The 17,019-nt window shown below is 37.3% G+C and overlaps 2 protein-coding genes and 2 long non-coding RNA genes across 4 annotated transcripts; 2 read left to right on the forward strand and 2 right to left on the reverse strand.

Annotated features, from left to right (window-relative positions):
• Positions 2,919 to 3,249, forward strand: LOC110262734. The gene is made up of 2 exons (XR_002347721.1): positions 2,919 to 2,960; positions 3,123 to 3,249. It is a non-coding gene; the product is annotated as an uncharacterized LOC110262734 (long non-coding RNA).
• Positions 5,243 to 5,896, reverse strand: LOC107640089 (uncharacterized mitochondrial protein AtMg00310-like). The gene has a single exon (XM_016343646.1). It carries the CDS (start codon positions 5,894 to 5,896, stop codon positions 5,243 to 5,245), a length of 654 nt encoding a protein of 217 aa, XP_016199132.1.
• LOC110271743 lies at positions 10,368 to 12,461 on the forward strand. The gene is made up of 2 exons (XR_002362369.1): positions 10,368 to 10,426; positions 11,665 to 12,461. It is a non-coding gene; the product is annotated as an uncharacterized LOC110271743 (long non-coding RNA).
• On the reverse strand, positions 13,436 to 16,299 carry LOC107640090. The gene is made up of 3 exons (XM_016343647.1): positions 16,227 to 16,299; positions 14,047 to 15,535; positions 13,436 to 13,475 (listed from the first exon to the last, which is right to left on the reverse strand). Exons 1-3 carry the CDS (start codon positions 16,297 to 16,299, stop codon positions 13,436 to 13,438), a joined length of 1,602 nt encoding a protein of 533 aa, XP_016199133.1.

Genomic DNA, 17,019 nt, shown 5'->3' on the forward strand with positions numbered 1-17,019 from the left:
CCAAATTGAAAGATTTGGAAGATTGAAGTTGGATTAAAAATGGAGGTTAGGGTTTGGTGCAATGCTTCTCTTCCTTAGGCTGTTTCTTATGATTTGGGGGAAGGGAAGGCTGAGTTCTTCATTTAATCAGGTCTGATTCAACTAGTTTGACCCGTTGGTTCAATTTTGGGCCAAAAATTTTTAAAATTAGTGTTAAAAATTCGTATTTTAATTATTTGTACTCCTTCAAATTATAAAATTTAACTTCCTAATTTATTGGACTCATAATTAATTTATTAGTTAATAAATTTTCAGGATTTTACACGCTGTTATTGTAAAAATTTTCATGGGTGGAATAATTTTAAATATGTTTTTGGAACCTTCAATATGGTGCAAAGAGTACAATGAACAAGTCTACTTATATTACTGGTCTGATGGTTGTTGTTATTTTTTGCTTTTAACTTGTTATTGATTCAACGATTTATTGTTATTTTGTTTTTTGTTTTGATTCATTGTTGTGTTGATATTTGATGTTGTAACTGATATTTTTGTAGTTTGATCATAGTATAAGTGATAACATTAGTAAAAAAGGTGAAATTGTAGGCATGTAATGCTCCTCCAAAGGGTACAATGAACAAGTCTGTTTAAAGAAGATGATTATTATTATTATTGTTGTTGTTGTTGTTGTTGTTGTTGTTGTTGTTGTTGTTGTTGTTGTTGTTGTTGTTGTTGTTGTTGTTGCCTTTTAATTTGAAGTTGGTTTGTTTAAAGAAGTTTCGTTGTTTTGCTTGAAAGAATACTAAAATGTGGTTGTCTTTTGTTAAAAATTTATTTTTATCTTTTGTTGTGTTGACTAATTAAATTTTTAATGACTTTAATTGTCATTGTAATTTCTTTTGTCGTTAAATTTCATTGGGTCAAGTCTTTTGTTAGTTATTAACTTATTGTGTTGTATGATTTTAATGCTTTGTGAAATAGTATATTAGGTCTTTATTTGAATTAATTGAAAAAACTGAATTAAATCAAATCGGTTTTAATTTGTTTGATTTGGTTCGGATAATTTCAGCAAAAAATTCAAATTAAATCGAACTACAATTTTAATAAAGGATTAAATTGAATATTTTTTTTAAAATAATCGAACCAAACTGCACTACAAACACTCGTGCAAACTAGCAAGTAACCTCTTTAAACTGAACAAGCACAATGAAAGATAAGGATGAGACCTTTCAACATGGGAGCAGAAAAGTACTTTTACTAGTTACAAAACTATTGATAAAATAGATATCCCCTTTGCTTCCATGCCATTTCCATAAAAGCAATTTAAGCTTACAAAAACTAGGGGTGCATATGAGGTGGGGTAAAATCGAGTTCGTTTTGATTCGGATCCAATTTTAAATAATGATTGAGTCTTTTTTTTAGATTCTTATTCGATCTTAAACCCGGTAAAATCACACTATTTTTCAGCCACATTAAAATCCGGTCTCAACCGGATAAAGTTCAGGTCTTGATAAATTTTATGTCAAAAAATTATGATAATCATTTATAAAGAAGAAAAAAAAATACTTGTTATAGAGAAGTTGATAACCATACTTAAACTTGAATTTGTCCATAAATTATAATTTCATACTTTTTTTATCTATTTCCTAATTCAACAAATGTAATTAAAAATAAAACAATAAACTTATAATTAATATAACATAATATTGAAATTAATTAAAACATGTATATTTTTTTTATTCCTCTTATGATGTACATGGGTCGGGTTCGTCTTGACCCGAATTCGACCTTAAATAATATCCAAATCTATTTTTGAGACCATTATTCAACCTTAGACCCGATAAAATAATATCAAATTGATCCCAAAATATTTAGATACGAACTGAATCTTTGAACCGGATCAAATCATGTACACCCCTAACAACAACCACATGATTAACTCCATTATAGGACAAAATTCCTCATAATTGAGAATGGACGAGTGTTTACAATACATCTATCCAAAATTAATAATCAAGCCTTTGGATTTTTTTTCACAGGTGTTTTATGAAATTTCATTTTAAACGTACCTTCAATCTTTCAAACCCTGCACAGTATGATGATCAATAAAATTAAATAAAGTAAACCATTTTTATTCTTATAATTGTAAATAACAACTTTACACGTTGCAAGAGTGGTATCGAATGGCAACGTACCAGTAGACAAATGAGTACGACTAACAGATTGGGATTATTATTGTAGTAACAAAGCTATAACAGGTAGGCATTAACAATAATCCAATAACACATGATATAGGATGCTGATTTCCTAAACTGGTACTAACAAATGGTAGTAACGTATTCGTAGATAGATAGAGTATGAATTATGAAACGATAACTAGGTTTTTTTTTTGGACGTGGCCTTGGGCCAGCCAAACAACCCGGCCCAAGGCACCTGAAGCTAAGAGACCCGTAACCCACCCAGACCCACGCTCGACCTGGATACAATCTGACCCTCACGCCTCAGCCTGGTCTTCTCCCTCCTTCACTGCGAGCTATCCAGCGTTGTGTTCTCCTCCTCCAGCGATTGTGCATGTTCGTGATTCCGAGCTCCTCCTCTCCCATTGCCTCTATCGTCTCTAATCCTGAAGGTTTCGTGCTAAAGTAGGCCGTTGCTGCACTTCACGACGGGTTTTCTCTCCTGATCTGCGTCCCCTTGCCTCCCTTCAAACCCCGTTTCGCGTGCTGTTCCTCTATCCTTAGCCTTCAGTCGGATCTGCCTTGCAACCTCTGTCGGATCCTTGGGTTGAAGATCGCTACCCACTCTCCGGCATACCTCCTTCTGAATCTCTGCCCGATCGACTGCGCCTCCTCCTCTGTCCTTATCTGCTCTATCAGAGACTATCTTGTGGTTGTCGTTGGTGGGTAGGTGCATTGCTTTGAGGCGATGATGCTCCCTAATTATCGCTGATGGCTTGTCTCGGGTTTCCGTTTCCACCCCTCCAGGTAACGTCTCTTCAATTTGCAATTCTTGATGCAATTCTTGATGGGTGATTAAATCGGAATTGTTATTGGTTGGATTCTGTATTACTTGATTATGTATATCTTGAATATGCTGAATTGTTGCGAGACTTGCTTCTAATCTGATTGTATTCCTTAATTGAGTAGGTGGGTTCATTGTCCATTGTCTCCCAAGATTATTCCCCGCTGCCATCGCTGCCAGTTGGTGAGCTAATTTGTTGCCATCCCTTGGAGTCCAGGTAACTCCCACATCTGGAGCCTCTTCCAGCAGTTGGAGAATATCTCGAATGATAGCATCTGCTTCCGCTATAGGCGTTCTAGCGTTGATTGCCTGAACCAGAGGTAAGCTGTCAGTTTCAATTATGCAATTGGGTATCTGAAGATTCTTAATAAGTATGAGTGCTTCTCTGTATGCTTGAGCTTCCGTAATTAATGGTGATACTGTCTTGAATGTTACTGTTGTCCCAGTTATGACTTTTCCTTACCAGTCCCTTACTACTGCTGCTAGAGTTGCTGTACCGGTATCCCTGTGGAAAGCTGCGTCTGTGTTCACTTTCAACCTATTCTTTGGCAGCGGTCTCCAGGTAATTCTTTTTCTCACACCGCCCCTGCCTGTATCTGGACTGTTTGCTTTACTAGATTCCTTTGTTACTTTATGAAATTCTGCTGTTAGATATTCTGATTGAATAATTACCTTTTGTGGGCTAATTTTTGTTTGCTGGAATATATGCTGGTTCCTTGCTTTCCATATGCACCAACAAACACATCCTAGCTTGCATAAAGTTTTCTCTTGTTCACTCCCTGATTCAGTCTTTATTCTTTTGATTTTATCCATTATCCATTCTCCAAAAGATCTTACATTATAGGCCATAGGAACAATTTGAATACTGGATCCGAACCACACTGCTCTAGTCCACGGACACAATAATAGCGCATGTTCAATTGTTTCATCCTCTTTCTGGCATATGTTGCATGTGGGCATTGTTGTAATTCTCTGCTGGTGCAGATTCGTGTTTACTGGAAAAATTCTATGCACTGCTTTCCATAGAAACATTCTAACCTTTTGAGGCACCGGTAATCTCCAAATAGCTTCCCAAACCTCCCTCCAATCCTGACTAGTCGAAGCCTTGCAGATTCTTCCCTCTTCCTTCGAATCCTTCTCCTCCTTAGCGACATGATAACCGGTTCTCACAGTGTACTGTCATGTAATTGAGCATCAAACCCTCACCGGATGTGTTTGCACTCTATTCGCTCAAGTGTTTAGGGTTGATTCACTCAATTCTCCTCTATTTCATGCTTTCCAAGATTTGTTTTTCTTCTAACAATCAACATTTATTTCATGCATGCATACAAGTATCATGAGGTCTTTTCATTGGTTGTAATGGTGCTAGGGTCAAGGTAGGATGCATATTTGGTCAAGTGGGCTTGAAATTTGAATCTTTGATAAGCTTAAACTTCCCACCTAACCTATGACATCCTATACAATTAAGTTCTAACCTAACTACCCATTTTCTCACTTTTTCACATACTCATGCATTTTCTTTTCATTTCACAACTCATATGCATTGATCTTATTGAGCTTCACCTCGGGGCATTTTGTCCCCTTTTTATTTCTTTCTTTTTTGTTTTCTTTCTTTTTCCATTTTTTTCTATACTTTTCATATATATTTTTTTTTGTTTTTCTCATTTTTTCTTTCTTTCAAACTATATACAAGAGTACCAATGCATAAGGTCTATACATTTAATCAATACATGAGCATGTACCCAATTCCCAATATTTACAATAATAATACAAAACTACCCTTTTATTCACCCAATGTCCCAAGGTTCCCACACTTGAATGATACACACACTCTAGCCTAAGCTAATCAAAGATCCAAATAAAGGACATTCATTGTTTTTTCGCTTTAAGGCTTGTAATGTGCTAAATTAAGAACAAGTGGGTTAATCGTAGGCTCAAATTTGGCTAACAATGGAAGATAAAATGTAGGCTATTTGGGTAAGTGAGCTAAATGAAATGATGGCCTCAATCACATAAATGCATGAATACACAAAATAATGGACATAAAGAATCAAACAAATCAAAGATTACAATCATAGAAAGAGAATAATACACACAAGAAGGAAAAATAAGTGGTTATAAGATGTAACCACAAGCACAATTAAAGGAGAATATACAAAACCATGCTATTTCTTGAATAAATATGGGTAAAAGGTGATAAAATCCCCAAAAATCAATACAAAACAAACCGTCAAATTGGGGTTTGTCATCCATCCTTTCTGTGCTGCCAAACAAGGTGATCCTTCTTGTTGATCAGGCTAATAGGAGTCTTAGTTATTAGTTCAGCTACGCTTCCATGAAATATTTCTTTAATCTTGTTCCTATCCCAACCCTCCCCTTCTCTAATCAGCTCACTCACTTTTCTAATACCTCCTGCTCCGCCTCTTCCCAATTTTCCTATCCCTACCGTCCAATTGTCTTCCCAAATATCTACCTCCGCTTCATTCCCTATACTCCAACTTCCTTTCCTACCTACTCCCGCCTCCCATAGGTTGCAATTCGGGTAATAAATGGCCTTTAGAGTCCGAACCCATATAGCATCCTCCTCTTTTAACAACCTCCAAGCTTGTTTAGCTAGGTGTGCTATGTTCTGGCATTCTAAATCCTTAAATCCCAAACCTCCATTTATTTTGCTTCTTGTCATTTTTACCCAACTCTTCCAGTGAATGCTTCTTTTCTTACCATTGCTTGTCCACCAGAATCTGGCTATTGCTGTTTCAATTCTCTTACAAAAGGATTTGGAAAATTTAATGATATTCATAGCATAGACAGGAATCGCCTGTATTACTGCTTTTATCAAAACCTCCTTTCCGGCTTGATTTAATAGCTTCTCTTTCCATCCTTGCATCTTGTCCAGCATCTTCTCCTGTATCCACTCCAATGCCTTATTCTTGGATCTTCCCTATCTTGCTGGTAGCCCTAGATATCTTTCCGGATCATCCCATGATGCCATTCCAGTGATCTCCTCAATGTTTACCCTCCTTTGTATTGATACCTGCCTTCCAAATATCAACCCGGACTTGTCAGTGTTAATTCTCTGTCCTGATGCCTCTGTATATTTATTTATAATTTGGATAAGTTGATAAATCTCCTCTTCTTGTGCCCCTGCAAAAATAATACAATCATCAGCAAAAAGTAGGTGAGTAATGACCGGTGCTGTTGGAGCAAGCCTAATTCCAGATATAAGATTTTCCTTCCTCGCCTTATCCATGAGAATAGTAAAACTCTCAGCAGCCAAAATAAATAAATAGGGTGATAGGGGATCTCCCTGTCTGAGACCTCTCTGTGGAATGATCTTGGTTGATAGCTTGCCATTTATTTTGAATCTATAACTCGCACTCTTCACACAACTCATCATCAATCTGACCCAATCTTTGCTAAAACCAAACTCTTCCATTACCCTTTGTAGAAAATTCCATTCCAGCCTGTCATATGCCTTGTTCATATCCAATTTGATGGCTATGTCATTGCTTTCATGATTTTTTTTTTTGTTTAACTTATGAAAAGCTTCCTGCACAATCACTATATTGTCCTGTATAAGTCTCAAAGGCACTTTGGACTGGAGATATAATAGCATCTAAAACTCTCCTTAACCTCCCCACCAAGACCCTCGTCACTATCTTGTACACGAAGTTGCAACAGCTTATGGGTCTAAGTTGATTCAGGCTTTTCGGTTGACTCGTTTTAGGAATCAACACAACAGTTGTTTCTCCCAAGTCCTCCGGTACGCTGCCTTCCCTAAAAATCTGTTTGACTACTCCACACACTTCTTTACTCAAAATATCCCAGTGTTGTTGAAAAAAATAATCCATTTAGTCCATCTAGGCCTGGAGCTTTTAAGCCTCCCATGCTAAACACCGCTTCCTTTATTTCCTCATCAGTGATGTTCGCCATTAACTCCTCATTCATCTCTCTTGTGATTCTCTTAGGAATTTCTGTTACACACTCCTCCAGGTTCCTATTTCCTTCCGACGTAAACAGCTTAGTGAAATGTCTTTCTACCAATCTCATGATATTTGCTTCCCCTATAATCCACTGTCTTGTCTCATCTCTCAATTTGTCAATTCTATTCCTAATTCTTCTCTGAATAGTTGTCGCATGAAAGAAAGCTGTATTTTTATCGCCCCACTTTAACCATTTTAGCCTTGATCTTTACCCCCAATATTTCTCTTCTTGTTTCCATAGCTCTGATATTTGCTTCTTTAATTCTCTCTCCCTTCTTTGCTTCTCTTCTGTCATACCTGCCTCTTGAATTTGATGTAGTTTTATTTTCTTCCTTTCTATCTCTTTATCTGCTCTTTTGAACTTCCTACTGCTCCATTCCATTATCTCCCTAATGCATCTGTTCTTTTTTTTTTGTGAATTGATTCCAACATTTTCTACTACCATCTTCCCATTTCCAGCTCCTTTGGATGACCTCTTTACACTCCTCATGTTCTGCCCAATAGGCCTCGAACCTGAAATCTTTTTTTATCCAAACTCGCCGCTGTGTATCCAGAATTAAAGCACAATGATCCGAAGTAACGGCCGGAGAGGCTCTTAAGTTGACATTCTGACATATTTGCAATCACTTCCAATTCACTAACACTCTATCTAGTCTTTTCCTAGTGATAACATTATTTCTTGGATTACTAAACCATGTGTACTTACTGCCTTTAAGATCAATATCTATTAAACTATTATCATCTACAAACCTTCTAAACGTTTCTAAATAAATTCTAGGTTGTGGATGAATGCCTACCTTCTCATCTTGATTTAAAATATCATTGAAATCCCCCAAATAAGCTTGAGATACTTCCTTACTCATGTTGCTTACCGTAAGCTCCTGCCATAGTCTCCTTCGTTTTTGAAAAACTGGATTCCCATACACGAAAATACCCTGCCAATTCAAATCATTGTTAATGTTAATATTAGATTTAATGTAATTATCACACCACTCATAAACATTAATATTAGTATTAGATTTCCATAACAAACTTAAGCTTTCTTCTAACCCTATCCATTTTTTTTCTTTCTAGCCCTAGTTTCCATTAAAAAAACTATTAGCGGCTTTACTTTTTTACATATCTCATATAACTCAGAAATTGTCGGGACAGCTGCTATTCCCCAATAATTCCAACTTATAATACTCATGGCTGAGGTTAGGGCATGTTAAGACCCGCCTCCTCAGCCATATGTGTTCCCCAAATCTACCTAGACACATGCATCGCTAACTCAAACTCCCCTGTATCCACAGTTGTATTGTCATTCTTCATTTTCTTGAGCTCCTTGTCCTCTTGTTCCTCCTTCCTGTCCTTGTATGTGAGCATTGGCACCTGCCAGTTCTCTCTTTTCCTTTTTAGACTCAACTTCAATTCCAATTTCTTGGCTAACTGTGCTTTCCACTCAGCTTGTTCTTCAGCTGCTTTGTCTTCATCTTCATCACCTGCTAATTCCACAAAGTAGACATTTTCATCCTGATTAACATGTTGATTAACCAAATCTAGCTTTCTGTTCTTTGCCTCCTTAGATGGCTTGCTCAGTTCATCATCTTGCATTCCTATTCTCCCCACTTCCTGGTGATTCATACTCTCTATTCTACCTTTACTAACCTGCTCATCTTTCTTCCTTCCTAACATGAACCTTTTTAATTCCTGGCCTATGGTTTTTTTTTTCTCTTTTATTCTCCTGGCCCAACTTCCAGTCTTCAACTTTGTAGCTGTTCACCTCCATTTCTTCTCTTGGGTTTTTATTCAGCCTATTCCCTTTAATATTCTCTGCTTGCAAAGGATTTAAGTCTAGGATGGGCCCAAAATCCTTCCTTAGTCCATTTCCACTTGACTTCTGGGCCTCTTTCCCCTTCTATCCCTTCTGGGCCTTTGTGTTGCTGGCCCATTCATTCTTTCTTTCTCTTATATCCATAATAAGATTTTTAAATTTAAACGCTGCTTCTAGGTCAAATAGCATATCCCTATCATCCTGAAATTCGAGAATTTTTGATACTCCCTCTACCTGTTCTCCTGAGTCTGCCATTTTTTCCTCTCTCCTTGTTTGGTTTTTCCATCCGCTTTTTTTCTTGATTTTCTACTGTGGTGTCTGCTCAGCCCTTATTCTACTCTCCTCAGAGCTTTGTTCATCACCACTCTCCCGTCTAAGGCCCATTTGCTGACGCGCATGTTCCTCCTTTTCCTCCTTCCCTCCCTGTTGTTTTGAAGTTCCTCCTCTCATGGTTGGACTTAGTCTAAATTGGGTTACTCCCAATCCTGGTGAGCACTTCTTCTTGGATGGGTCCCAGCAAGCCATTGCTGTTGGGTTTTTGCACGATTTCTTCTTGTGTCCTAATATACCAAAATTGAAACAATAGCTGTCTGGTAGCCTTTCATACTTGAAGAAGACCCACAGTGGTGGCATTTCCTCTCTGTCGAGCCAGAATCCTGTTGGCAGAGCCTTGGTTATGTTGATGCTAACCCTTATCCTCAGATATGATCTCCTAAGAATGCCATCGACTTTTGGATCTTCTGCCTCAGCCAAAATCCCCCAGCATCTCTCTGATAACAATACATGTCTCCTTTTCCATGAGGTCATATGGGATACCATGCACTTGGATCCAAAATTCCATGAAGTCATGATCCACTTCAAACACCGATTCCCCCTCCCTCCATAATCTGAGGTTGACCATGTTTCCTTTGACATTCCAAGGGCCGTTCTGCATAATCTGCAGCCCTCTCTTCCTGTCCTTGAAGCTGAATAACAACTTTTTTGATCCAATATCAGTAACTGCCACTTCTTATGGGTTTCTCCACATTTCCAGTAGCGCATTCTTGTATGTTTTGAAATTTATCTCTTTCTCATTTATTACATTCCCTACTACATTTTAGCAATCTCTCTTGTACCCTAGCTCTCCAGGTTTGTTGAACTTGATGACTTTTCTTTCAATGTTGTTCATATTGTGACTTTCTGAGTAAAATGGCTGTTTATTTCAGGTTTCTCAGCGTTGTAGAAGACTCAAGTTTAATACTATATTTGTGAGGATATGACTGTGTGTGTTGAGAGAAAAAAGGCTCCCTGTTAGAGAAGAACCTAAAAGCTCACAGAAGTCTCTCCTAATGAGAGAAGAGAAGCTCTCCTATTGAGAGAATTTCTGAGAGTCGATACTCTTATATGATAACTAGGTTTTGTTCATGGTCACACGAGGGTAACTTTTTCTGTGTTTTTGGTGTACACACGAAGGTAACTTTAGCTGCACCAAAAACTAATTTCCTTCTGGGCCATGAGCCCACCGAAATTATTTGGCCCAAAAAGTGGCCTATAATCTACAAAACGGTGCGCTTAGCATAAACCCTAAAGCCTCTCGTCGAAACCTGGTCAGTAGTCAGCTATAAAGTGGAGGCATATTTGCCTATTCGGCATTGTAACCTTGGTCATAGCTTCTGTGACTGCGAGCTTAAATTTGTTTATTTGCGATTTGATCAGGAAATTATAATGTCTGTGTAGTTGTTTGTTTTCTCTTTCTGATATGATGATTATTGTTTGTTTTGGAATTGATTTTGAGGAAGGAACGGGAAGTGGTGTTTCTCTATGATGATGAATCAATGATGACGAGTCCGATCTTTCCATTCTTAACAATACTGACGACAAATCGAGGCATTTGTCTGAGAGGAACTCCACTCTTCCATATTCCTTCCATTTCCACCATCTTTATTTTTATAATTTTCTGTGTTGTTGATTGAATGTGGATTGTTATGCAGAGGAATTTTAGTTGATGCTGGAACTTTTGGGCATGATGAGGATATTTATGAACATTTTCATATGATCATTCATATGATGAAAACAATCCTCCTACTCATTCTGAATGCCTCATTTTGATTTTACGTACTAGTTTGGTAGAGAAAGATGATAAAGTAGCCATGATGATGAAATTGATATTTGTTGAGAGAATTCTCAGTGATTGTGTTTCAAGCACTTTTGAGCTACTACTCCCTTTCTCTTATTCCACTTTGTTTTTAAAAAATCTTTTTGGAGACAGATGGTGCTGCTGCCTGTCATTCCTCATTTGTGTTTTTGGTATTTTCACTAGAAATAACTTTTGATTTTACACTGGCACAAAACAGCTTATTCATTGTTTTCTTGCTTTTTCTCCTAAAATCATTCTCGGGCAATTGTGATTTGCTGTTCCAAACATATCTTTCTTTAGTTACACAAGCAAAACTAAGCAATGATAGCTTTATCATGTTTGTATGTCATATACGAAGAGTTCAATTATTATTTAGTAGTTATTAGTTTATATTTGTAAGTATTTAAATATTTAATTTAATTTTATGTATTTTAATTTTATTTATTTAATTATTAAATTGAACTTTATATCACTGGGGTTAGAGTTGTCTTTATTTATAATTTATGAGGAGTGCTAGGGGTCCGCAACTTTTGTGTTTTGTAACCATTAATTGGCCATTAATAGTATTTTTAATGGTGTGAGATTACGTCTAATGGTCAGAGATTACTCACTTTTCTTTTGATGGTTGATAGTTAAGTGCTGGCCACAAAACACAAAAGTTGTTGAATCCTAGACTTTCCCATAACGTATTTTATATCCATTATGTATATTGTTAAGCACCGATCACTATTGATTGATTAGAAATAAATGCTTAGTGGATGGAGGCACATGTTTGCATGGGAGCTCTGGCTGAATGAATCTTATTACTTTTTGAGGCTTCTGGTTGTGCATATCCATATAGAACAAGAAGTTTAGCTGCTGTATTTTTTTGGTCATTAAGTTTAGCTGCTAGTTGAATGTTGCAGCCTGAAGGCAAAAGGACACCTAACGAAACAAACTGAAGATACTATAAGATGGAATCATAGCTCGAAAGGTGAAGTCACCATAGCCTCGGTTTATAAATTGTTAACTCGAAGCAGTGAGAAAGAACAACTCCCAATATGGAAAACCATATGGAAATGAAAAGGGATGTAAAGAATAAAAATGCTCATGTGGAGACTAGCCCATGGGAGGATCTTAACAGCAGGAAGAAGAGCTTGCATGATGGGGACAAATCCAAACTGCCACTACTGCCCAAACCAGGCTGAGATCCTTCTTCATGCCTTCTGAGACTGCCCCCAAGCCGCGAGGACTTGGATGCAACTCATCCAACTGAATGCAACAGCTATTTTCTTTGGAATCGATATGGCAAATTGGATAAGAATGAATATGGAAAATAATTTAGGAGTATCATCTGTACATTCTTGGATTGATGAATTTTTTGTGACTTGCTGGGCGATGTGGAAATGGAGAAATCAAGGGAAGAGGAAAGCGTCTAGAAATGATATCCCCCCTAATAGGGATCGAGGAGTTTGGCACCCTCCAGCACAAGGGTGGTTGAAATTAAATACTGATGGTGCTTTCGGGGAGACTCAATGATTCGGGTAGTGGAGGATTGCTGAGAACTCATGAAGGGAAATGGATATGAGGTTTCATGGCAAGGCTGGGGAACTGTCCAGCAATACAGGCGGAACTCGGGGTAGTTTTTTATTGATTGAAAATGGCTTGGGAGCTAGGAATGAGGAGAGCGATGGTGGAAGTAGACTCTTTTGAAGTGATGATGGAAGTGAGTCTCAATTTGCCAATGGGATGGGTAGGGGTGGGTTTTTGCCCAACCCGTTCCTACCCACCTTACAATAACTTGTATAGAAATCGTCTCACTTTTATATGCGAGTATTAAAAAGTTAAATCTTAATCCGCCTATGCAAGTATCTATTCTACATGTATAATTATAAAAATTTAATAAATAAATTAAATTTTAAAATTTATATAATCATCATTATATACATATCATAAATTAAAAGAAAAATTTAAATATAATATATTATTGTTAATTATTTTACCAATTATTGGTGCAGTCTACGATGCCCACAAGTTTTGGTGACTATGGTGACTATGGACAAACAGACATCAGATGTTGAAATTTCCAACCATACAAAATAAGAAATTGAAGCATGTTTTAATTACAGATCTATTGATAAATAATGGTATGTTTATGATCTATAAATAAAAGAACAAATTAGACCATCCATTATATTCTTTGACAATAAAAAATAGTCTATTACCGGAAAATCGTTCCCTCTCTCACTGGAAATGGAGTCGCCACCAATGCCAAGAATTGAAGAAATGGTCCTCATATTAATAAATAATTATTTATATCTTTTATTTTTAATTGAAATAACCATTTTATCCTGCAATAAAAATCTAAATTTTAAAGTTACTGTCGTTAATTAAATTTTAATACTAGTCAAGGAAAATTTAAAATTACTAATTACAAAAAGTATCATGTCATGTGTAGATTGGTAGGTTAATGTATAGGTATTTATAGCCACTGCATTGAAAGCCACCGTAGTCGTCAACATAGACCTCAAGGTTCTTTCCATTTGCTTACTGAAGACCTTGTCCATCAGTCGTTGATAAGTAGCACCTGCATTCTTAAGTCCAAAAGGCATAACCTTATAACAATAGTTTCCAGGTTTGGTGATAAAAGTTGTTTTATCCTCATCTTCTGGAAGCATTAGAATCTGCTTATATCCAGAGTATGCATCTAGAAAACTTAAGATATCGTATCCTGATGCATTATCGACCAGTTTATCTATACATGGGAGTGAATAGGCGTCTTTAGGACATGCTTTGTTCAGGTTAGTAAAGTCTACACACATTCGTCACTTACTTGAGGCTTTCCTTACCATAACCACGTTAGAGAGCCATGTTATAAATCGTAATTTCTTTATGAATCCTGCTTGTAGGAGTTTTTGGGTCTCTTCCAGACATGCTGCTCTTTTCTCGTCTCCCATGTTTCGTTTCTTTTGTGATACAGGTCGAACTTTAGGGTCGATTTGTAATCTGTGGCATATAAGACTCGGGTCTATCCCGGGCATGTCTGCTGCCGTCCACGCGAAGAGGTCGGCATTGTTTCGAAGCAAGTTGATGATTCGTTATTTAGTTTCTGAAAAAAGAGAACGACTTATGTAAGTGTTATTGTCATCTATTGTTACCTTTTCAAGGTCATCTGTTGGTGCAGGCCTGTCGTGGAGATCTCCTCTTGGATCAAGATCGGCAGTGTTCGAGATATTTGCCACATCATAGGTTCCTTCTCTAGCTCGTCCTTCTGGTTGGTTTCTGATCTTATTTTCAAGCTTTCATTGTAGCATTGTCGAGCTTCGATCTGGTAAGAATGTATAATGGCTATCTGGTCGTCTTGTACCTGAAACTTGACACATAGATGGATAGTGGATACAATAGTACCGAAGGAATTTAAAAAAGGTCTACCAATGATGATATTGTAAGGGCTAGTGTAGTCGACAACTAGGAACTGCACGTCCTTTGTTTCACTCAAGGGGTGGTCGCCCATGGTTATTTTTAGCCATATGCTGCTGAGGATAGATATTCGTTCCCCTGAGAATCTGACTAGCTCCCCCAAGGATGGTAGTATTGTGTGCTCACTAAGTTTCATTTTCCTGAAAGTAGAGTAAAAGAAGACGTCCGCGCTGCTGCTGGGGTCAAGTAGAACTTTCTTCACCAGGAGATCTCTCGCCTGGATGGAAATGACTACATGATCATCTAGGTTGGTGGCTCTTGCTTGGTAGTCGGACTGTTCAAAAGATATCTGGGATGTATGTGGTTTGCGAATGGTGGTCTCGTCTGTCTGTTGGACCATTAGCATTGCTCGGTAACTACGCTTTCGCGCCGAGCTTGTCTGTCCACCACTCACGAATCCCTCAGAGATGCAATTGATAACTCCTCTTGTCAGTGGAGGTTGAAATCTGGTTTTGTCTGAGGTATTTGGAGTTTGCTCTTGTTGCCGGTCGCTTGTGTTCTGCGTAACTGGTCTTATCCTGCCACTTATGTATTTGTCTAGGTGTCCCTGTCTGGCCAACCTTTCTAGTAGGTCTTTGACGATCACGCATTCGTCAGTTGTGTGGCCGAACTTTTGGTGGAAGGCGCAGTGTTTTGACTTGTCGACGTACCTCTGGTCTTGGTATGAACCGGCTCTGCTCGGTGGCTTTATTAGCTTGTTGTGTAATATTTCTTTAATGATGTCTTCCCTTTTGGTATTGAACCTGGTGTATGAATCAAACTTCGGAGTTAGCTTAAAGGGTTTCTTGGAATCCTTGTTATAAGACTTGTCTTCTTCCTTTCTGAATGATGGTCTCTCATTCCTCCGAATTTCGCGTAGCTCTTCTATTTCGATCTGTTCGGTCGCTTTATCCTGAGATTCCTCCAATGTCTTCGGTTTTGCCACAGCGATAGCTTCCTGAAATTTTTTAGGTCGAAGACCGCTCTTGATGGCGTGCAATTGCACTTCTGGATTGAGGTCGGGAATTTCCATGGCTGCTATTGTGAAGCGTGTCATATAGTCTTTCAAGTTCTCGTGCTGTCCTTGCTTGATCGTGCTAATATAGTCTGAGTCTCGCACATAGATTTTGGATGCTGCAAAATGATTAATAAACAATTTGGCGAACTCATCAAAACTGGTTATGGAACCTGCAGGCAAATTAGAAAATCATAATAGGGCAGCTCCATCTAAAAAAGTTGGAAAAGATCGGCGAAAAATGGGATTGGAGTCGCTATTGAGGAACATCATAGATTTAAATTTTAGGTCATGAACTTTAGGAACCTGCAAAAGAGACGCTCAAGTCAGTAATGCGTATAATAAACGTGAGAAAAAAAATAAAAGAAAGTATCATAGAGGCGAGGTTGCTGTTGCTTTGTTTGATTGAGAATATTTTAATGTGTGTGTTTCTTTTTCATACCCTGACGAGGTTTGCTCGTTTGTTGAAATAGATAGTGTGCTAGGAAATATTTATTGAGTAAACGTTCGAGTAGTGCTCGGTCTTTGTGGGGTTGTTATTAAGGATTAGTTTAGGTGCTTGAATGGTGCGGAATTCTCGGTATGGAGTTTTGTTTGAAGAGTTTGACTTATTTTCAGTTGTTACTTCGTTTGGCCGAGGATATTAGTATGGTACAAAAAGTATATATATTTATATATACATGATATATACTGGATTAGATATTATCTAAATCCGACTCCACCTCGCCTTGTCCAAAAACTCCATCACTAAAAAATCCGCTTCGAACAAATAGGAATAGTCAAATAAATACCCGCAAATTCGGATAGTGTTGCCACCTTCAAATTCCAGCACCCTCAAATAAGGGACTTGCGCTTACTGGTTACCCAAGGAAATCCCCAAAAGCCATAATGGATTCCATTTTATTGACTCCTTCCCGATAGGATTTGTGTCTTTCATTGTAAATGATAGTATGGGGAGTGTTTCTTCTTTTTGGATTAGGCCTCGTTGGTTTAACAAAATATACAAGCTGTTCAAGTGTTCAACCAAACACTTTTTCCTTTGGGGTCTTTGCCTATGGACTAGGTAACTGGGCCAAGACCCAACTCAATTTTATTATCTTCCACTACATGTATGACAAATTCGGGTGATGCTTGCTTTGGAGATTGGCCTTTTGTTTCTGGTCCTACCGTCTAATGTTCGACTCTTCCTTATGACGATAAAATGTACAAGTGCCGTGTAATTATTCTGACAAAAAATTACTACGTAATTATAGTATACTTTAGTAAATAATAATATTAAAACAAAGAGTTGCCATAATGGAATTGTATTTTTTCCTTTTAACATTCTTGTTTTTTTTGTTGTTGTTTAGTCTATGTCTTCGTATTCACTATTGAGCAGTATATGAAAGCGAACAAAAATTCAATTTTTTTTTACAAGTTTGTTCCTATTACTTTTTACTGCATATTCTAAGAGCGAATTTTATTATTAGTCATTAAATATGAACATAAGTTACATTTTGTGTTTCATAGTTGTTAATTTAGCAAATAACATAAACAATATATATTGCTACATTAAGCATTTTAATTGTTTATTAAGATTTGAATAATGCTATATGACCAATAAATATTATTATTTTTAATAAATATTTTATTAGTAATATATTGCATCTATATTTAT

The sequence above is a fragment of the Arachis ipaensis genome, chromosome B05 (genome assembly GCF_000816755.2).
Source record: "Arachis ipaensis cultivar K30076 chromosome B05, Araip1.1, whole genome shotgun sequence".
Taxonomy (NCBI): Eukaryota; Viridiplantae; Streptophyta; class Magnoliopsida; order Fabales; family Fabaceae; genus Arachis; species Arachis ipaensis.